This window comes from Monodelphis domestica, chromosome 4 (genome assembly GCF_027887165.1).
Source record: "Monodelphis domestica isolate mMonDom1 chromosome 4, mMonDom1.pri, whole genome shotgun sequence".
NCBI classification, from domain to species: Eukaryota; Metazoa; Chordata; class Mammalia; order Didelphimorphia; family Didelphidae; genus Monodelphis; species Monodelphis domestica.
The window spans coordinates 250,618,352-250,641,748 of record NC_077230.1 but is presented as its reverse complement, the minus strand read 5'-3'; the positions used below and the strand labels follow the sequence as shown (position 1 = coordinate 250,641,748).

Genomic DNA, 23,397 nt, shown 5'->3' with positions numbered 1-23,397 from the left:
TGGTTATTAAGTTGCTAATATTTTGATATGTGATCTTTATCATCATGAAACCTCATTATTATCAAATTGGATACTAAGCATACTTATACATGGAAAATGTTCTTCTGTTTCGTTTTGTTTTCAAATCTAGCTATCTATGTAACTTAAAGTTTTTCAATCAGAGTGTGAGTTCCTAGGCCACTAAAGATATTTATTTCAGATCCATGTACATATTCTTAACCTTTCATTTTTTGTAGCAAGATGCAATGTCATATTACAGAATTATCTTACCATCAAGGATTTCTCTAAGTCCAGGAAATTCTAATAATCAGGAAATCAATATACTGATTACTTTTCCTTATTCTCTCAGAAGGAACAAAATATTTAGTCCCACTAGATGGAAAAATAAAAGTTTCTCAAAATATTTTTGAGAGAATAGAAAATTTTTAATCTGATGAAGATTACCAAGATTTTAAAAGTTTAATAGAAAATTTTTGGCATTGGTTTTTAGAACCATTAATGAATAAATTAATTTCATTAGTAAAAATGACCTATTTTGAATTAGTACTATCCAGGAAAATTTTCTTCCTTCATAGCAAATATTAGCTATTTATTTTTTAATTGTTTGTTCTTTCAACATCAAAAAGTCTAGGCAAGAATGTATCTAAGCAAGAATCAGTAACAACAGTTCCATTTTTTAGATCCTTCTAAAAGTCCTTAATTGTTTTCCATAGATTAATTAGGCTGTCTGCAACAATAATTTGTAACTTCTTTTTATTCATTTTTGCTTTCTACTACACTTTCCACCTTGTTTTTAATTAATCATGTTTCATAATAGATTTGAATGATTCTTGAAAGCCACATTTCCCTACATCAATAACAAGCTAAAATGGTCCTAGCAATCATCAATGTATGATCATTTAGAGCAATAAATTTGTGTACATAGCCTTGGAGTAATACCGCCCAACTAAGAGTACAACAAAGAAAGGACTGAAACACATTTACTTAGCATGAAGTCCACCATTTAACTGAAAGAACATTAACCAAAAAGTAAAGAAACCAAATTAATCTGCATTTTTTGAGTCAAGGTCAAATTTTCTGTGTCTTCCCCCTATAATTACAAAATACAAACATAACAACTGTTTTCAAAACAACAACAACAAACACTGCTTATGCCAAATAATTCACAAACCTTTACACCTATTCTCTTGTGCATTTGTGAAAGTTTATCATTTGTATCCCATTGAATAACAGATTTAGAAATGGGAGGGAAATTAGAGGTTATCTAGTCCAACCAACCTCTTTTACATTTGAGGGCATTGAGGCCCAGAAAGACTGAGTAAATGAAAATCCATGGAAAAAATATCACAATACAGTGATTTCACTGCAGTGTGACAGATTTCTACATCCTCCACAAAATTATTGAGACCTGTCTATTACTTCTTCATTCCTTTATTCTAGGTCTAAAACATGAAGATTATTTTGTTAATTATTTTATATTACTTTTAATATATATGAAATTTTGTTATTTTAGTAAAATAGAATTTAATAGGAAGAATATATGATGGAAATGAGATATGGATTAGTTGTCTTGATATGAGGATATAGTGCAGTGATGGTGAACCTTTTAGAAATGGAGTGCCAGATCCCACCCCCACCCTACCACCCCCCAACCAAGTGCTAGGTGCACCCTACTCCCTCTTACCCCACACAGGGGAGGGAGAAAATGCTTCCATTGGGCTGCTGGGTGGGTGAATTGAGAAATGTCCTTAGTAAGCGTAGGAAGGGGAAAGGGAATGGCTTGAGTGCTCTGCTCCCTTCTAGCTCTACTGCCTGTGGGCCACCCACCTTATCCCCTATGCACTCCCATTGGGCTGCTAGGCAGGAAGTGGGAGGATGTGAAAAAATGTTATCAGGCACAGTGGAGAGGGGGAGGGGAGCAGCTCTGCCCAAGTCCTTCTGCCTTTCTAGTAAAGAACTCTGGGGGGGAGGGGAGGTGTGCCTACAAAGAGTGCTCAGCATTCCACCTTTGACACCCATGTTATAGGTTCACCATCATTTATATAGAGTATATTACTTTACACGAAAAAATTTGAAAAATAGTGCACTAAGTAATCAAGTTAACTTGGAGACATGTTAACATTTCAATAATCAATATTAGAGACCAAAGAGAGAATATCACCCAAATAACTCTATTAATAGAATTCTCCAATAATCATGTCCTCTATAGTAAGTAGATACTTACTTAGGTTAGAAGAGATTTACTATCTCTGTGTCCTTGAGAAGGTGATTGACCATTATTAGACATCAATTTCCTCTCTTAAACTCCTTATAAATACTAGAATCCTCCCACACTTAGAGAACAGTTTCTTTAAGGGGAATGTGAAAAGATATCAAATTCAAAGTGTCAGCTGTCTTAAGTGGCATAAATTGCCAACTGATGTTCTGAACCATATTCTATGAATATGAATTGGATAGAATTAAAGCCCCATGTATTTCCACTATGGAATCAATTACATGTAAGAATTAAATGGTAGGCGTTCGATAAAAGTGAGAAGAGCAATTGAATAAAACACTTAGTTTAATTTGAGAAGTACAGATAGAAAATAGAGAAGGAGGAAAGGGAGATAATTATTCTAATTTACTATGACTAAACCTAAATTCTTAATACTATCTAAAATTTCTAAAACCTGACTTCTAACTGTTTTCTGAGGACAGATTCTTCTTGCGTGGCAAGACCAGGCCTATCTAACCTACACTATCTAGAATTGATTCACTAGCTACCTATATTCCTAAATAAACAGACATTCACCACCCAAGAACTCCTTCAATCCATTTCTAACAACCAACTGTCAGTAGTCAAACTGCCAGTAGCCCTTGACTAAGAGACAGGCTTCCTGCTATCTTAAGATCCAAAGGCAAAAGACCTAACTACCAACTGATTCCTTCCTCATCTCTTCCCTCATCTCCTTGGTAACAGAATCTTCAGCTCTGGCTCACTGACCCCTGTCAGTTCTGCTCTACTTAGAAATCCTGCTCACTACCTCTTAAAGAGATAGAGGGAGAGATTAAGAAAATCCTTTTAGCAATGTCCAGTAGGATAATGAAACTAAGTACTCAGATTAAAAGTCTAGGACCTGTTAAGAGGGACAAAAGGCTTATATTATACTCTTACCGAAGATGTGAGGTCCCTTTGGACATCCACAGTGTATCCTAGATCTTTCAGAAGGCCTTCCATTCCTTTAATGTCTACCTCAGCCCCAGTCCTCTCAGAATAATATGTAAATTCGATGTTACAGATGATGAGGGCCAACCTCTTACGGCCTTCCTTCTCCTTCACTGGGTATATCTGAAAAAAATAAATATGAGATGAGTTGATGAAGTCATTCTCTTCTCTTTTACAGAACAAAGTGTTCTTACTTAGGTAATCAGGGTACTTCTACCAATTGTTCTTCTTCCTGCCTCTTGCAAGAAGACAACCCTTCCTTATTTCTTGCTCATGGATGTTGTCTATGAAAGAAGTCAGTGAATGTGAAGTCAGATCTAGGTCTGAGGTCTATGTCTGTATAAACATACAAATATGTCTAAATAGCTATAGATTTAGATAATGAAGAGGTAGATACAAACATAAAACATGTAGATAAAATATAAATATTCATGACTGCATATGTAGGAATAAATATGAGATACAGATAACCTATGGACATTTATGTTATATCTATCTAAGTACCCATGTATTCCTTATACCAGGTTACTCATAAAGGGTATATAAACACACACACATTCATGCATATATACATTAATACACTTATTTGTGCATACCTATATAAATATATGCTTGTATATGTGTGAAGGGATATATATTATCCATATATGTGTTAGAATTAGATAGATAGATAGATAGATAGATAGATAGATAGATAGATAGATAGATAGATAGATAGATAGATAATCATTTTTTGCCAAGACTCTTCAGTGAAATTGAAATATTATTTCCCTGGCTCTCCAACAATTCAAATTTAATACATTGCTTTAGATCTAGGTCATCTCACCTGCATTACAGTTCCTTCTTCAGCTTCTGTCCTCTCCTTTTCTGAGCATTGGCCATTTTTATCTCTTTCAATGGGAAACATATTTACTTTGAAATGAAACATATTTAGTTTGAAAATGGGCCCTCTCAGGGAGCAGCTGGGTGGCACAGTGGATTGAAACCCAACTTAGAGAAGGGATATCCTGGGTTCAAATTTTGCCTCAGGCACTTTCTAATTATGTGACTCTTGGCAAGTCACTTAACCTCCATTGCCTAGTCCTTATCACTCTTCTGCCCTGGAACTAACACCAATATTGATTCTAAGCAGAAGGTAAGGTTTAAAAGAAAAGAAATAAAATAGATCTTCAAATATGAAATGCTCACAGATAGTGAGGTATAGCTGATGAGAAGGAAAAAGATATACATAGGTTTGTATATAAAAACTGTGAGATTACAAGGCAAATCAAGGTTTTGTACAAATGACATTGGGGATGAGGTTGACTGATATTTGGAATAATCTAGATTATTACCTCATGTTATTAATTAACTATATATTATTAAAATTATTCATTTTGTGTATATATTCTCTCCAAAAAAGACTGTAAACACTTTGGGGATATGCTTACAAACAGAATATGGTTTTGAGAATATACTTTTTAGACTGAAAAGAAAGGAGATCTAGAATATGAGGAAAAGAAGAATTCAGCTCTGGAGTTGCTCTAGTACTTTTTTTCTAGGGTCATTTTGAAAGATTGAAGAAAGCTCTAACAAAGGCCTATGATTAACTAGTCACTCTTTCTCTTCTCTCACCTCTCTCAGCTTTTAAATGAGAATATATAGCTGAAAGGCTCTGAAAAAAATTAAAAAACTCTGATCAATGTAATGACAACCACAATTTAAAGTCCTGATGATGAAGCAAATGGCCCAGCACCTGGCAGGTGAGGGACTCCATATGACTACTGAGACATACATTTTTGGCCAAAGTAGGAGTTTGGCTTGACAATGCACTTCTGTTATGAGTTTGAAGTTTGTTTTGTTGTTATGAATTTGTTTGCTTGTTTTTTCTTTCTAAATAAGAGGGAGAAAAAATGAATGGTTAGTACTTGAAATGAATTTATTTTTTAAAATTGTGCAAAGCACCTTTTCTTCATTTTCCTTCATGAATTTTTTGAAATGTTCAGGAGGACAAATCTTGAGTGTGTTGATAGGCTCATCTGGCAAGACCTGATATGTTGCAGCATCTACAAAAGATTTTAAAAAGTAGTAAGATTGATTGCCTTGTCAATCAAACTGATCTTTTGGCCCAAATGTTATATTATCTTAGTTAAAGTTTGCAGAAAGCGATCAACATATTTATCAAGAAGAGAAGGAACCCTATCAAAGATTTCGTAAACCAAAGGGTTAAAAATTGGATTTAAATAATGACCAGAATAGTGAAATCACTTTGGATGAATAGAAGAGTAATCATTCATGAGATGATATGTGTGATGTGTAGAACTGTCCAAACTATAATAATAAAAACTTACAATTCTTTTTTTAAAACCCCTTACCTTCTGTCTTAGAATCAATATTATATAGTGGTTCCAAGATAGTGGAATGGTAATAAGTAGGCAATAGGGGTTAAGTAATTTGTCCAGGGACATACAGATAGGAATTCTCTGAAGTCAGAGAACTTATATTTCTTCAGAAAACATCCAGAAAAATTATGGTCCTTTAGCAAATCACTGAGATTCTGTGGGATTGCATTTTAGGCACTGTGTAAGTAATAAGTAATTAATTAAGTAAGTAAGTAATAAATAAGTAATCCCAGTTCCTTTCCCTCACTTGTCAGATTTCATGGAAGGAGGATCATATTCTGGGTTCCTCAATTGTTTTCTCTATCTTTCTTACCTGAAGTTGCCTTCTTGTCCTTTTTCATTAAATAAGAGATTTGGTTGCTCTTTTATAAATACTCAGTGAAGGGAGGAGATGTAGAATTCAGTAGTTGTTCTTGGTTCAGAAGTAGTTATAAAATTAATAGGAAAGAGCTACTCCCTCAATATGATGGTATTCATACTTATCAACTGTTTCTTTCCTTGGATTGATGTGGTTAATGCACTAATGTACTCCAGTAAGTACATACTTACTGGAAGGACTATGAAGAGTAGGAATATATCTAATCTGAATGTGACATCTTCCCTAGAACTTGGTAGAATCTTCTGAAAATAGTAGGTGCTTAACAAATATCTACTGTTTGTTTCCTAAATCAATCATTAGCATTTCTTAGTTGCTGTTTCTACATCTATCAACACCTATCAAGGACTAGTCCTTAGCACTGAATCTGGCACAGTGAGTAGTTATAAATGCAAATAGGCTATCTGGCAGCTAGGTGACACAGTGGATACAGTATTGGTCCTGAACTCATCTTCTTGAGCTCAAATCCAATCTCAGAAACTTGTTAGCTGTTTAACACTAGGCATGTCTTTTATCTCTGTTTGCTTTTGTTTCCTCAACTGCAAAGTGAGTTAGAGAAGAAAATGACAAAGAACTCCAGTATCTTTGCCCAGAAAATTTCAACTAGGGTCAGGAAGAATTGGATAGAACTGAAATGAAAGAACAAGGGGCTAATTATCAAGATTAGTCATCTAATAATGTATTTCTTAATTTCTTGCTCTATGCAAGTCACTGTTATTTGTACTAAGAATTCTCAAGAAGATATCCCCATACATCTGTCTCTGTCTGTGGTATTCAAAAATGTTATGAATGACAAAGATGAAAGCTTATATATTATACCTATTAAATTACAGATTACATGAAACAGAGTGATATTGTGGGATGTCAAAATCAAATCCCCTTAACATACCTAATGCCCAAGGATATGGAACAAAATTAATAAAAAAAAATAAATATAGATAGAAGGAAAATATCAAGAGGCAGTGAAGCAATTTATATTCACTTAAGTGTTTTGAATTTAAATCTTTTCATATGCTATTTCCTTTCAACATAATATATCAGAGCCAGGAAGATTCGGATTGAAGTTTTGCCATGGAAATACATTACATCTTAGGGATCTACACAAACCAATCAGAATATTTTCCAGTCTTTTCTATCTTATTGTGTACCCTTTTCGAGTTTTCTTGGCAAAGATACTGGAGTTGTTTGGCATTTCCTCTCCAGCTCATTTTACAGAAAAGGAAATGAGAAAAAAAGAGTTTAGGGACTTGCCCAAGGTAACACAGGTAGAAAGTGTTTTAGGATAGGTTGGAACTCAGGAAGAAGAGTCTTCCTGACTCCAGGCATGCCACTGAATCCACTGCACCACCTACCTGCCCCCTAAGGCAAAAGTGACACAAAAAGTGAAGATTTATGTTGACAAAAGTTATTTCTCATTGGGGACATCTCAAGCAGATGAAACTACAGGATCAGTTACTATCCCCTCTCACTCTCAATAAAATAGATTCATAATATTTAGAACTAGGATGAGCTTTAGAGGTCAGCTAGTCTAACCCCTAAACTTTACAGTTGAGAAAACAAAAGCCAAGAAAGGTGAAATGCCTGTCTATGATTGCACAGGTATCTTAACTGAAATTATTTAGAATGAGGATGGGAGAGTCATCACTAAGCAAACATTAATGTGGAAAATATTTAGGTCTTTTAGAAAATTATGTTCAGTATGCTCAGAATGAATCAATAATGTGGCATGTGTAAAGATTCTCCTCTGATTATAACAATGAAATTAATTAACTTTCCCCTGATTGTGAAGATTAAATTGTAACCCCTGACTATTTTTAGAACACCCTATTTAAAGTTTAGTATGGAGCTCTGTCCATTTTTAGATCTAATTACCAAAAGTGTATAAACATCCCACTTAATCATTGAGTGGGAGGTCTGTGACCCACGTGTGCAATAGTGGGTGATGAATCAGAATCAACTAACTGCCTTCTGGGCAGTCCTAAAGCAGAGTGTTAACTGTGATTTGTAGACATAAAATTAGGGGAAGACACAGGAAGTGACACAAGAGAAAATGTCTTTAAAAGGGAGTGCCAGCTTCCTGAAGGGAATTCAATTCTTCATGCTTTCTAGTTGAGACTGGTAAATAGGGGCAGAAGGATCTGCTGACTGGACCTGAGACCCTGTTCTTGACTGAATTGACATGTGGTGAGTGAAAAACTGACTCTTAACTGCTGTTTTTACTCTGAAGTAACTGGCTTCAGGAAAGACCAATCTTCTTGAGAAACTTCCCAGGTACTCAGCTTTGCCAAGGCCAGCTGAAACTGCCTGGGGCTGGGGGCAGGGGAGGGAGAGGAGATAAATTACTTAGTAATCAGACTAGATATCTTACCTTATCATCTCTCTGATTTCTTACTTCACTCTTTCTACATTTTGTAAATAAATGTAAAAAAAAAATTCTCTTGAATTAATTAAATTCCTGGTGACCACTCTTAAACAATCAAGTCTAATTAAAATTAACCTCTTTTCCCCCTTACACATGGTACCTCCTCAAAGCAAATATCATCATAGGCTGCACTAAGAGTGACATAGAGCCCAGAACAATGCAAATAAGAGAAGCCACATATTCTATTCTCCTCCTTCTACACATTTAGTCTATTTGGTTTAGTACTCAGTGTCATATTTTAGCAAGGATAAAGACAATCTGGAGTGAGATGGAAGGAAAGTGACCAGGGTTACAATAAACATAGTTATTGTATAGTGAAGAATTAGTCTAGATGACCTCTGTGCTCCCAAAAAAGATTAGTTTATTAATTCTCCTGTTTGAGAACCTGATAGAAAATGGTCAGGGATTGAAGTGACTGAACTACTAAGAGATTTTAATTCAATTGAACATATTTAGAGGGTTCTGTAGTTCTTGGGGTATTTAAGCAAAACTGCATAATTATTTGTGTGTATATTATCAAGGACTTTCTCAAGCAGGTAGGTTAGACTTGATCCCTGCCCTCAATCACTATATAATTAAGTGGGAATAGAAAACTTGTGAATTCATAACTATAATCCCCTCTGATGTAAGTGCCTTCTAATTTACCTTATGTTCATTTTAATATGCTATGTATTTAATTCTCAGCATGGTGTTTCCTGTCAATGTAAACTGTATAATTTTCACTTTGTTTCTCTACCATAATACTGTGCTAAGAAAATATAGATTAATTATTGTGAATTCAAGTTCATCCATTCATTCAGTAACCATGGATTACACTCCAATTATACACCAGGCACTGTATTAGACACTGCATATTCACAACAAAAACAAATTCTATCCTAGAGAAACTTATCTTCTACTGGATTGAGTCATAAAATGATAAATGGAAGAGGCAAAATTAAGTTGTATAAGAGAGTTGAGGAAAAGAAAAGTATTTCTAGCTAATCGGGATGAGGGTATGACTTGTAAATAAAAAAAAAGGCATCTTTTTATGATCCTATGAGGGCCAACTTCGTTCCTAATATCTTTTTTCCCCCTTCAGTAAATAAGTCATCAGGTTCATGGCTCCTTATGAAGATAGAACGCAAGACTAAATAGAATTGATTCCTTTGTCTCTTAAGAGTTGTTATTTTTGTTGTTTTTACTTTAAACAATAATTATGAGCAACAATAACAACAAAATCCAATATATATTTTCAATCCACAAATTATAAAACCATTAGTTTTGGGCAGGAAAAAAGGGAAATGAATTCAGCAAGTAAGAAAAGTGCTTTTATTCTTTGTTCCTTTCCATTCATTACAAGTTTCTTTACCTTTGCCCTTGTTTAGTTAATTTCTTTCATTTATTTTAAAAAGAAAATATCATTTTATATATCTATATGACTTTTTTGTTCTTCAGATTTCACTTTCTATTACCTTAGATCTATGTAATTACTTTTTATTAAATGCACAGTGTTGTTACATTATTTTGCTTAACCTTCTAATACATTGTTCCCATTATTCATCATCCTATTTCATTGATGTTCTTAGTTTACTACAAAATCAAAAGGGGATTCAGAGAATCATCAGACACCAGAGTAGATTCTGTGGAAGAGCATGGTTCCTGCTGAGATCTGAAGCAGCAGGGCTCCTAGTGACAGAATAAATGGTATTCTACAATTCTCAAAGGACCCACTTTTAGGGCAGTGTCATATCCAAGCGCTGAGTGAAAATGCAAACAAAGGCATCCCTGGGTAGCTTTGTTCTCATAGTAAATTTTGTCTCATTTATGCCATATGTTGCTCTAAAGGATGAGATCCAGCTGAACAGGCCCTAAGCTGTGAATTCTGGGTCCACATACCAATGCACATACTAAAACTTTGAAAAGGTTATGTCTCAGGAATGTAGGATCTTTATGTTATATATCTCTCTGCAGTAAAACTCTGAAGGAGTAGGTAATATAATGGAGCATGGTAACCACTCTTGTTGTTTCCCCTAGATCTTTACTCCTCATTTTAGAGAACAGGTTCAGGGATTTAAGGACTTTGATTACTAAAATCCAATATTTTGCATATTGAGGAAGGCTAAATAAAATATAGCAGAGTATTTCTACAGTAGCCAATCTCTTCCCCTATGAAGGACCAGCATTCATGCCCAAACAAGAAAATAAAGGGCGGAGAGACAGAATATTGGGTTGATAAGAGATAAGTGGAACACAAGGCTCAGATTTGGGGATAATAGCTAATAAATGAACAAGTAGCTTTGTCTTGCAAACTAGAAAGGTAGGAAAGTGAGCCATTTTAGGAATTATTTAGGGACTCCTTTTGCTGAGCCAGGTATCTTACCAGAAGGATGTGGCTTCACATCCTTGACATCCAGTTCACCACCAGTAAGCAGGTTTTCAGCAATGGTCTTCTGAATTAAAGATTTTTCCCAGGATTCTAGCTTTTCTTTCAGCCTTGGCCTTAGCTTTTTTTCACCTTCCTTCAACTTCACTTTATTCCTTTCCGTAAACTTACTGATATTGAGCTTTGTCTTTAGCTTTTTCTCCAAACGCTTTATTTGTTTTTTGTTGCTATCTCCATCTGTTGAAAGCAAATACATCCCTTCAATCATATAAATGGAATACCCTCCCTCCCCTCATTTTAGAGAAAGTTCTGAACAGTGTATGATTACTAAGGTTCCCTTTAACTTCTCTGTGCCTAATGCCCTTCACCTTTCAGATTGGTTTAAGCATTTGGACACCTTCTCTCCCAGTTCCATGTCTTTGCTTACCTAGTCAAAACAATATTGGGCTATTTTATAAAATTGCAATCATTAGACAAGTTTGACTACTTTTCTCCTTCTTCCCTTTAGGTTTTCTCTCCATTTTCCTTATTCCCTTTTCATTTACTTTCAATCAATCCTGAGTATTTATTAATCAATTATGTGCCAAGCACTATGTTTAACAGGATGATCTTTTAAATCTTTTGTTTCCCCAACCCCACTCTACTGTCTCATTTATCCTGTACTGCTCGTTCCCCCTCCCCCAAGGTGCTTGGGAATTATTACAAGTAGGAAATCTAGTCAGCCTTTCTGAGCTTCTAATGTATTGTCTTACCAGGTTGTCAAGAGTCAGAGTCTATGAGGTAAATACCTTGATGTTTGTTGTAAGGAAAGTCAGATCAGATATACTTTTCAGGAACTGTTATTTGATAATAAAAGGAGAATACTGAGGACAAATTACAACCATCAAATATCATGGATTTGTCAAATTGATGCCAAAAATAAGACCCCCATGGGACCATTTGTTAAAACTAAAAAATCATAGATATGGAACTAGAAAATACCTTAGAGATCTAAGAACTTCATTAATAAATGATGAAATGGATACCCAGAGAACTTACTTACTCAAAGTCATACAGCTATTGAATAGTATATTCAGGATTTGAACCGAGGTCCTCAAATCCTAAATTCATCATCCTTTCTGTTTTACCATGCTGCTGTAATAAATATTATGGAACCCCTGTAACATATGATCTTGATAATTTTCTAGAGATTTTACTTTTTTCAAATATTTTGACAATAAATATCTCTTATTTTTATAAAAACTCTATGAGAATAATCAGTCATTTTATATGATAATTTAGGACTTACAAAGTCCACTCACAACCACCCTATGAAATAAGTAGAATAAGAATGCAATCTTCAATTTACAGACAAAGTAATTGAGGTTTAAAGAATAAATGACTTACCAGAAATATTACAAATCTAGAAAGGATAAATGGTATGATTAAAATCCAGCTTTTCTCACCTACTCTAATGACTACAGCAAATTGAAAGATGAGTAAACTGAAGCAAGGAACATGCCAATGATTTAGCCAAGGGCAGCATTTTATTGGCAGACCTGGGATGAGAAATCAGATCTTTGAACTCTTAACATAGTCAGGGTTTCCCCCACCACTACCTTTTTAAGTTATTTTTCTAATATATATCATAGTGCTTCTGAATATAAGACTGGCAAGACTATAAAGAATGTAAAAAAATAATCCCTACCAGTATTCAAATCCTAGGTCTTCTATTTAGGAATGTATGAATGGACAAAGAACAAGTTCTTTAGGTCCCTGCGTTCTAATCTGTAAAATGAGGGATGGGGAAGTGTTTGACTAGATGAATTATGATGTTCTTTTCCATATCTAAATCTGTAATCCTTTATAATTCTTTGTAAATACTTAATATACTATATGATATTAAGAAGTACTCTAAGGAATTCAGAGAAGTGAGAAACCTCAAAACCACCATGTCCAAAGTTGAACTAATTACAAATGTACTTCCTCTAATCTTCCTCTCTTCCAAACTTCTGTATTTCTGTCAAAGATACCTCTATCCTTCCAGGATTCCATATTCATAACCTCTCTAATATTCTCAACTCTTTACACTCCTTAATGTCACATACATTATCATTTGTCAAATTTTACCATTTCTACTGCTATAACACATCCCCAAATCAATTCATTTCCCTTTACTCATGTAGTTATTACCTTAGTTTAGGACCTCTGACCGAGCCTATTGCAATGGCCTCCTAATGGGCTTCCTGCATCAAATAACTCACTTCTGCACTTAATTGTCAAAATAATTTTCCTGAGATGTAGTGTCCATGTCGCTCTCTTGCTCTGTTAACTAGAGAGATTCCCTATTGACTCTAAGATAAATATAAATAGTTTCTCTTCTTTCTTTAGTTTTTTAAAGTCCTTTGCTCTTGTTTTCCATTTCTCTTTCAAGTTACAAGTGTCCTTCTCTGTATTCCTCACATATAACACTACATTCTTCCATCTCTGGGCCTTTAATTATTAGTTGTCCCACATGCCTGAAATGCATTCCCTATTGAACTCACTTACAGGAAGGCCTTATTTCCAGTGCATAATTGAGAGAAGGGCTTCTAGATAAAAGTGTGGGACTAGAGCAAGGAATTATAAAAGCCCCTAAGCCAAGTATGGAGCAAAGAGAAAAAAGTTGAAAGTATCAGCAACTGCATGACTCTGAGCCTAGTGAAAGGAGTAGGTCTCAGATATAGCCTCTCTCTCAATCAGAAGCTGATGTGAAATGTCTGGGGTCAAGGAAATCTGACAAATGAGGAACCTGAAAATATTTCACTTGGAACCAAAACTGGAACTCTATCAAGGCAAGCCTACAGTTCTATTGCTCAGATCCAAATATGGTCCCGACCTTGGACAGTTGCTAGTAGGAATGCACACTTAGATGTTCTCAGGCTTAGATGACTCAGGGAACATGAAAGCCTGTAAGTCCCAGAGCTGGACTATCTCTGAGATCCTAGAAAAACACAACACTCAGGACCCCGAAGAAAGTAGAAAAAGGAGATTAAGAAGATACTCAAAATCCAAAGTCATGAAGTACACTAGAGAAATGAGAAAGCAAAATAATAATAATAATAATCCCTTGTAATAAGATATGATAAGAATAGGATGTAAATAAGGTGAGTAGGCCATTTTTGAAGGAAGAAATATGAGCAAGGTATAACCAAATTAAAAAAAATGCTTTGTCACCAATAATAAAAATACAAATTAAAACAATTCTGTAATACTACCTCATACCCTTCAGATAGGCAAAGTTCATGAAAAAAGAAAAATGACAAATATTGGAGAGGATACTGGAAAAGAACTACATTAATGTACCATTGTTAGCCATTGGAATTGCCTCAGGTAAGTAATTTAAAACTATGCCCCCAAAGCTTTTAAACTGTAACTTTGGCATATCTTCACACAAAAATAACTGCTAAGCCTTTACATGAAACAGATCAAAGAATCAGAAAAAGGGTAGATGTGTACACAAAGAATTATAGCAATTATTTTTGGAGTGGCAATTAAAGAGGTATCCATCAGTAGGAAGAAATTAGGTTCTAAGAATGTAATGCAACAGAAATTGAAAGGATTGTTTCAGAGAAACATGGGCACAGAGTGAAGTAAACACTGCAAAATCTGGAAAGTCTTAATAGCTTTGGTTAATACAATGACTAATAATAATTCCAGAAGACGGGTGAGTAATATTATCCTCCTCTGGAATCAGAGACGGTGGACTATGGACACAGTAAATCACACAGTGATACACAGTGAATGTCAGAATTTTTTTTAAACTATGCATATTTGTTTTGAGGGGTTTTGATATTTTTCTTCTTCAGTGTGGGAAAAGGAAGGAGACAAATGTTAGTTAACTTTTAAAAAGAGTATTAAATTAGGAACCACAGAGAAAAGCAAATTTAGAATAAATGGAAGAGAATATCAAAAAGCATAATTGTTTTGGAAGATCTAAGGTTTCCCCCAAAAAAGGAGTGAGATACTCCATATTCACAACATAATAAAGAAGCAAATCAAAGAAAATATATTTTCCTCAGAGATAATGTGAATAATTAAAAGAAATGATACAAAGAGTAGAAAAGGAAATAAAAGCACTTGAGGAAAAAAAGTTATTCAGGAAATTAGCAACTTAGAAGAGAAGAAGAGAAAATTCATCCCAAAAATAAATTTTCCACAAACTAGACTAAGCATTGTCCATATCTCCCCCTAAAAAAATTTGTTCATGAATAGATGAATGAGTTAACAAAGAAATAAATGAATGAAAATATGAATTAATGCTTCCAGTCTATAGAAAGAAGCAGTTCAAGTATTGAATTTAGTAATAATTAATACCTAGCTCCTGAGAAGACATCTTGGAAAACAGTATTCCCAAGTATAAAAAAATAGGTTTGCAACCAAGAATAAATTGTCTTTCAAAACTAAGTATAATCTTCAGAAAATAGCATGAATCCTTAAAGGAATAGAGGATTTTTAATGATTTCTGATAAAAAGGAAAATATTAGACTTATGGGAACTTTGATATGTAAATAGAAAAGTAAAGGAAAACCTAAAATGGTAAATTTATTTGACAATTAAATGGGCTTACATGCTGATGCAATATAATATGGGAAAAGAAAGACTTGGCCATGCAGAAACCTAGTGTATTCAGACTTGGTAATGAGGGAGTTAAATAGGAAAATCAGAAAACTTTGGAGTCAGTTGGTTCTGATCTGATTGTTTGAAGAGGAGAAAGAGATGTTCAACTAAAAGGAATACAATGAGATAGAGAGAAGAAGGAAGTGTAACTTCTCTTTCTTGTAATTGATCTACCAAAGTGGAATATATGAACATGGAGAAATTGATGGGGCAGCAAGTATCAAATAAACCATACTCTTATCTGAAATGGACATAGGAAGGTTGAAAATGTAAAAGCTGTCATTGAAATACCTGAAACATAACAAGAAAATAGAGAAGGGAGTTTAGAAGGAAGAAAATGCTGGTGAAGAAATCTCAAACAAAATAAACTTCTTGATTAACAATGGAATTAAAGTAAAAAAAGAAAAAGGGGAAAATAAGAATCTAAGGAGCTTTCCATCAATATAAAAATAGTTAAATTAACTGTGGTATTTCATGGAGTATTGTGTAGCTATTAATGTTGTCAAAAGAAATAAATTCTAAAAATCCTGATTAGAATGAACTGATGTTAATTGAGCAGAATCAGAACAATTCAACACAAGGGCAATGTAAAAAAAAAACTAAAAAATAAAATCAAAAATTTTAAAAGACCAAAGTACTCTGATCTATATGATGACCAACGTGGTCTTGAGAGAACCCACTATGAGCATTTTAATCTTCTTCTATAAGGTAGTACATTCTAGTTACAACTTTTTTTTTTTGTATTCTGGTGTTTGTTGAAGCATAGAAGAGATCACAGCAGCAGCAATGGCAGCCAAGGGAAAGGGAGGAGGGAGAGAGAGATACAGTCCAGACTCAGAGTCACAGAGAGAAGAGAGACTGAGAGATAGTTTTATATACATTCTTTGTGTTCTATATCAATGGAAATCCCATTTTTCAGGTTATTTAAGATCAAAATAAAAAATGTGTTTGTTTGTTTTTTTGTAGGTGTGGTTGGGAAGTATTATATGGAGCTTGTGAGAAATGATCCTATTCAGCCTTGAAGAATCTGAACATTTTCCAGTCAGAAAGAATTAGGCACTACAAATATGATTGCAGCATAAATAAAGGCATATGAGAGTGAGGTTGGGAATAGAGGTACTCTGTTTGGGGAAGGAGCATTTGCTCATTAGAGAAAACTATAATAGTATGTATGTTATACTCCTGTGAGAGCAGAGAGAGATGACTTAAGTTTAGCAGATTAGTAGCAGAGTGTAGTGTCTCCAACGGTAAAATAAATTAAAGTTATATGATGAGTAACAGAGTTTGTCCAGCTCTTTGAATATGGAATTAATATGATGAAGGCAAAGAAGCATTTGAAAGTTTGAATGGCAGACCAAGAACATCATCAAGGCAGTGCTAAGGAGTCCTCTCCACTCCCCTCTATTTTCTTTCCTAGGAGCTGTGTGATGGGAATTGTCCTCCCTCTGGTTTTCAGTACTAATTGGCTCACCTTTTGTCTAAGAACAGCAGCCTGCTAAGATCCCTGAAATGTAAAGGGCAGGAAGATACTTTCCCTTTCAGAGAATTCTAAGCTAACCCCTGTTTCTGCCCTCCTAGGAAATGAGATCAAGGGAGAATCAAATGGGATATAAGATTCTGAGGGGCCTTTCTCCCGTCTCTGAACTTATAGTTAAAGTCCCCTTACTCACCAGCCATGGCTCCTGAAGTCTGTTTCTCTTGCTTTCCTTGACTCCAAGTCTGAAAGCAGTTTAGACACAACTGATAATGAAAGTAACTGAACACTTCCTCTAAAAGGAGGAAGCAAAAATCACAAATGATGAAACTGACCATTTCTATTTATGCAGGACTATGCCGGGAAATTCCCGGGTCAAAGTTTTTCTTGTAAATTCTACCAGTCTTCACCCCTTTTAGCTTTACTCTCTCTTTTCTTCCTCCCTTCTACTGCCTCCTTTCTCATATTTTCTCCTTCCCTGTTTTTACTTTGTTCCTTTTTGCCTCCTCTTCCTCTCTAATATTTTGCTCCTTTTTTCTTTTTTGTCTAGAATTTTATCTCAGTCTCCTACTCGTCATTCCCCCTCACCCCCTCACTTCTTTTTTTTTCTAGAAAGGCAGAAATTATTAATTTATTCTCTTCCTGATTATTTGTATATTCAGTTAAAAGTTTGCTACTGAATGAATCCCTTTTATATGGACTAAAAATAAATCCTGTTATATTGCATCAGCTCAGACTGTGATTTAAAAAATGGTTGTTTTAGTCAGCCACACTGAACTTGAGAAAATTTAGTAGAGATTCCAGAGCCAGAATTATCTAAAGACTTCCAATATTTTGTGTTCATATAATATACTGCCAACTTGGAATCTAGAAACCCCAATCTTGAGATCTTGAGAACCCCAAGTCTGTGTCAATGTGAGATTTCTGAAGACCCCCAAGTTCATAAATCTGCCCCAGTTCCCTTGACAGTTCCATCTGAAGGAAGTATCAGACTTAGATATCTCTGATTGAATAATAGATGTTAAGATACTTAATGGCCCTAGTTTAGATGCAGTTAGCAGACTTGAATCAAATGCTAAATACCCTCTAACCTTAATAGCTTCTTCCATTGTGTCAAAGTCCATTCTTAGTAAGGCCAGCCCTGCTCTGGATGTTTCCTTTTAGTATCCTTTGTAAGTAGTCCCTCCCTTCCCAGACATCCTAGCTTCTGGCTATGGTTCCCTTACCAAGCCTGTCAGAGTAGTTTGAACACTCCCATTTCCTTATCCCCATGGTAATGCCAGTCAATCATATTTCCCTGTCCTTAGTTTCCCCAAAAGAAAATATAAGTTCCCCAAATTCCTTTGTTCTTCTGAGCTATCATCTCACATGGTGATTTCTTCCTGGGATACAGTCCCCAAAGTCCCATGGTGGAGACCCTGTCAAAGTTTTGGCACCAGACTCTGTGCAGCGGCCAAAATATTGGGCCTAACCCTTTCCTGATTAAAGACTAGGTTTTATTGATTCTGTGTTTTTTTCCAAGTTAATAGTACCTTGAAATGAACTCAAACCATATATATTTCAACCTCAGTTATCTTCACCTACAAAATTTTGCAGTTGGACTAAATTATATATATTCAAGAAGGGAAAGAAACAAGCAATTATGGATGAGATACATGTTTAGAGCTTTACAAATATCATCATATTAATTTTAGCAACAACCCTGTGAGATAGAAGCTATTGTTATCCAAATTTTATAGTTGAGGAAACTGAGGAAAAGGTTAAGAGACTTGCCTAGGATCACACACAGAGAGTTAGTAAATGTTTGAGGTCAAATTTGAATTCAGGAAGATGGGTGTTCCTGATTCTAGACCCAGAACTCTCTCCACTGTACTACCTAGCTACCCTTTGTGGGAAAAGATGCAGAATGTATATGGTTCTTGTAGTGGTTGAGAGATTTCACCAAATGGTTTTACTGTTAAAAAGGGGAAGGGGACCTAAAGAGAGTTTTGGCCTTGTCCTGCTCCCCACGTGTTTTGTGAAGCCCACTAGGAAAATAATTACTATATATATATATATATATATATGTATATATGTATATATATATATGTACATATATATATATATGAATACTACATTCTGTGACATTTATATCGTGGTTGAAGAATTAGGGACATTGAGGAATTCAGCACACCTCCAATTTTTTGTATTATTAGGTAATGTCATTTTTGTACTCTTTAGTACTGTGTTTAAAGATGCTAAAATAAAAAATTAATTGAAGCTGAAATTCAGAAAAAACACGCAAAATTCCTAAGCTAAAATATAAGCCCAATCAGATATTTTAAAATGTTTCTTACACTATCAATTGGCAAACATCCACCCCACCGGAAACAGGTCTGGAAATGACAGACCTGTTTCTGAACCTCTAAATGAGGAAATTTCCTTCCCCGAAATAGCGATGGAAACACCTTCCCTATAGCTCAGCTAACAGACTGGTTCTCTCATGGACTGCAAATCTGATTGAACTTAATCCCCAAGACCCTTTCCCTGCAATCCCAGTTTCTCATGTTCCTTCTCCTACACAAAACCAAATTCCAGCCCAAAGGAAATATCATCGTTCTAAAGAAACTCATCTTAGTCAAACTGACCCACAGATAACAATTTTAATTAGAGGCCTGTTTCCTCAAAGAAAAATACCTGAAATAGGACAGAAAGGGGATATGGTGACTTTAAGGCACAATATACAGTTTACTCCCCAAGAAATAAATGAATTTACATAAAATATCCCCACATATGAACAAGATCCCTTTCTAGTAACAAAAAAGATGACAGACATATTTTTTCAGTATAATCCATCTTACAAAGACATTGAGAACTTGCTATAGGCTTTTATCACTGAACCTGAGAAAAATAAAATAATTGCTCATGTCAACAAAACCTGGGGGCGCAATGCAGCACATGGGCCATCTCAGGATCCCAAACGGTACCATAATGACTCTGAGGATCTTTTACAACTATACCATTGTAGAGAGGCCATCCTAAAAGCAATGAGAGAATGTGCTAATAGTACAGATAAGTGGATGGAATTGGAAAAAAAATTAAGCAAAATGAGGAAGAGACACGCTCCAGATTCATGGACAGAATAATCAAGTTTGGGGGTAGATACTTGGATTTTGACCTATTTAAAGAAAATTGCATAAGACAAGTTAGAAGGCTCTTTGTCAATAACTCTTGCAAAGTGATTAGGGATTTTAGAACACATTGCCTAAGATGGCCAGAGATGGACCTTGAAGAATTGTGGAAAACAGCTCTATATGTTTCAAAGGGAAACAAAGAAAAGGAGGAAGAGAATAATGATCTCATGGGGAAAATGGAGAAACAATTGAGATATTTAACAGATAAGATTGCCAAACTGGAAAGAGGGCATGATACTCAACCAATGGCCAGAAATCTAATTATCGATCCATTACTTGACAGTTCTATTTGAAGAAGGGCCACAGAATGGTAGAGTGTAGAATTTTACCCAAGGCACTCAGAAGGAATCTGCAGCTTAATAACAACTACAAAAGTGATAATTATAGAAATAACTATAATAATGATAATGGAAAACACAACTTTAAGAATGATAACTATAGGAAAAGATATTTGGGAAATGATAACTCAAAACAAATGACTCCACAATAATATAACCTAAGTGGTCCTAGTCCAAAAAAATACTCGGGGTCCAAATGCCCCTCAGGGGGATGCTTTTTAGGGATGTGTCCAAGAAACTTCCCAAATATTATTAAGGTGTCCAGGGAGGGGTTGGGGCACAGGAATCAGAGGAAACAAACTTTGATATTCAGGACCCTGATGTCCTACTACCCATTGTCCCTATCTACTTCCCCACCTATAGTAATGAACCCCATTTTACCTTAATGGTGGGTAACACCTATTATGATTGTCTATTAGACACTGGAGCTTCCAGGTCTGTATTAAAGAGTACCCCTGATGTACATTGTTATTCTGTTGGCTCAGAGAATGTAATGGGAGTATCAGGAATACCCCAAAGGGTTAAAAAACTTTCCCCTAGAATGGTGTCTGTAGGACCCCTAGAGGTACAACATTCCTTCATTTTGATGCCTGACTCCCCTTTCAATTTGCTGGGGAGGGACCTTCTATGCAAACTCAGAGCCACAATAACTTGCTCCCCAGATGGTTCCTTATCACTGGAAGTTCCAAGGGAATCTTTAGATTTAGTCCCTGTAATTCTCTCAGAGAGTCAGGAGCGAAAAGATCATCCTACCTTTACAATACCTGAAGATATACAGGAGTCTCTTTGGGCCACATCTTCCGATATAGGCTTACTTAAATAGGCTGTTCCTGTGCAGATTAAACCTAAATCTAGCCCACCTCCTTCCATTCCTCAGTATCCCCTCTCAAAAAAGGCAATTGAGGGTATTACCCCAGTAAAAAACTCATTAATTGCAAAGGGAATAATAATTCTTGTAAATCTGAATACAACATGTCTATCCTATAAAAGGGGGGGGGGGGGGCTGATGGCAAGCACCTCTATAGATTCGTACAGGATTTGAGGACTGTAAACAACCACGTTATAAAGAGACACTGTAGTTTCCAACATAAACACTATTATTTCCTCTATTCCTAGCACAGATACATACTTTACAGTAGTAGACTTGTGTTCAGCTTTCTTTTCCATTCCCATAAATGAGAACTCTAGGCATATCTTTGCTTTCACCTGGAAAGGCCGTAAGACAACTGGAATCATTTGCCACAAGGTTTTGTAGTTAATGGAGCTTATTTGAACAAATTTTGAGCCAAGATACAGATAATATAAAAATTAAAACAGCAAATTAATCAAATATGTAGATGATCTACTCTTGGCTTCAAGAGATGCAGAAGCATATCAGGAAGATAGTAAACACCTTCTTTTGAAATTGCACAAAAGAGGGCATAAGATCTTGATGGCTAAGGTTCAGTGGTGTCTCTCTAAAGTTGAATTTTTTGGGTTCATCCTGACTGTGGGTGCCTGCCTTATTTCTCCCAAACAAGTTAAAATATTCAAAATTTAAGGACTCCTACCACTAAGAAACAGTTGAGAGCAATTAGGAGCAACAGGGTTTTGTAGACAATGGATTGCTTGCTATGGGGAAATTACTAAACCCCTTAAAGCACTAATGTTACAAGGGAATCACTTTAAAAGACTGATATATATTAATTTAAGGTCGCCAAGGAATCAGCTATGTAATTCCTAAATGAAAAACTCAAGTCAGCCGTCAGCCTTTTTTGGAGTTTAATTACAATAGCAGCAAGAAAGGAATTAGAGATATATATATAGAGAGAGAAAGGGGAGAGAAGGGAATAGGGCTTAAATACCCCTTCTGTTTAGGCTGGGCCAAAAGGCCCAAGCCCTTAGATAGCTGGGGCAAAGAAAAGAGATCAGTCCCTATTACTCACGTGACCAAAATGGAGAAACAGTCTCAGAGGCCCCCACCTTCAGCTTCCTTCAGAGCAAGCTTCCTCAGAGCCCAGGAACAACACCGACCCAAAAAAAAACTCCACCCTCTCCCCAGTCTCCAGACCCTCCTATCTTTAAGGACACCATCCAAGTTGCCTCCCCTCATTCCTCACATCTACCAATCACTCTTCATCAATTTCCCTGTCAATGGAGGCTCTTGCTTAACCCAGGACCGCCCAGCGGTTTCTGGCTTTTGCACATGTCTTTTGAAGGTCATATTTTTCAAATGATTAAATCTATACTCCTTTGCTACAGCCCTTTCTAAATCCTGTTAACTTGAGTATGGTAGAGATTGGAATAATTAAATTTTGATCTAGGCTGCAGCCCTTACTCAATCCTATTAGGACTGAATAGGGTGGAGATTTATTCCAAGTATCTCCATTGTATCAAATTCTAAATCAATCAAGACTCAAAGAAATTCCTGTTCTATGCTTAAGCATAGGTCAAAGTCCTTTCCATTGTTCAGCAAAGGGTTTCTGTCCTAAAGTAATCTTAAGAAGGGAAGAGAAGGAACCTCCCATGCCAATGGAGTTCCCATTCCAATAGACTATCAGTAAGAAATTTTCCAAGTATGAAATATCCCAATGGTGAAATTTTCAACAATTATAAGTCTAAGGAAAATTTGAGGTTTACACTAACTAGGGTTTCGGTCCCTGAACCCCTCAAATTAGAGCCAGAACACTTCTCAGCTCTATCAGATCTAAAACAGGCTATTCTGTCTGCCCCTGCTCTAGGCATCCCAGATTACAACAAGTCATTTACTTTGTATGTACATGAGCGAAGAGGGGTAGCTTCAGGTGTTTTAACTCAGACTTTGGGGCCTTCTCACTGCCCAATTTCCTATTATTCTGCCCAACTGGACCCAGTAGCATCAGGAACACCACCATGCCTTAGAGGAGTAGCTGCTACAGCCTTACTAGTGACAAAAACTGTTGATCTAGTATTGGGATGCCCATTAACAATCATGTGCCCACATGAGGTAAAGCATTGTTGCTAAGGAATAGAACACAGGCATTCTTGGATCAGTGAATTACAAGGT

General features: G+C 35.7%; 1 protein-coding gene across 1 annotated transcript in view; it reads right to left on the bottom strand.

Moving 5' to 3' along the window:
* The window catches only part of LOC100032600 (caspase-13-like), a 35,405-nt gene extending 17,133 nt beyond the window's left edge, over window positions 1–18,272 (bottom strand). Inside the window, exons 1-4 of the mRNA XM_007494906.3 lie at window positions 17,058–18,272; window positions 10,747–10,986; window positions 5,150–5,250; window positions 3,155–3,328 (exon numbers count right to left, since the gene is read on the bottom strand). Coding sequence (XP_007494968.3) covers window positions 3,155–3,328; window positions 5,150–5,250; window positions 10,747–10,986; window positions 17,058–17,199 — 657 coding nt within the window. The 5' untranslated portion in view covers window positions 17,200–18,272. The remainder of the gene's footprint in view (window positions 1–3,154; window positions 3,329–5,149; window positions 5,251–10,746; window positions 10,987–17,057) is intronic.
* Between the last annotated feature and the right edge of the window lie 5,125 nt (window positions 18,273–23,397).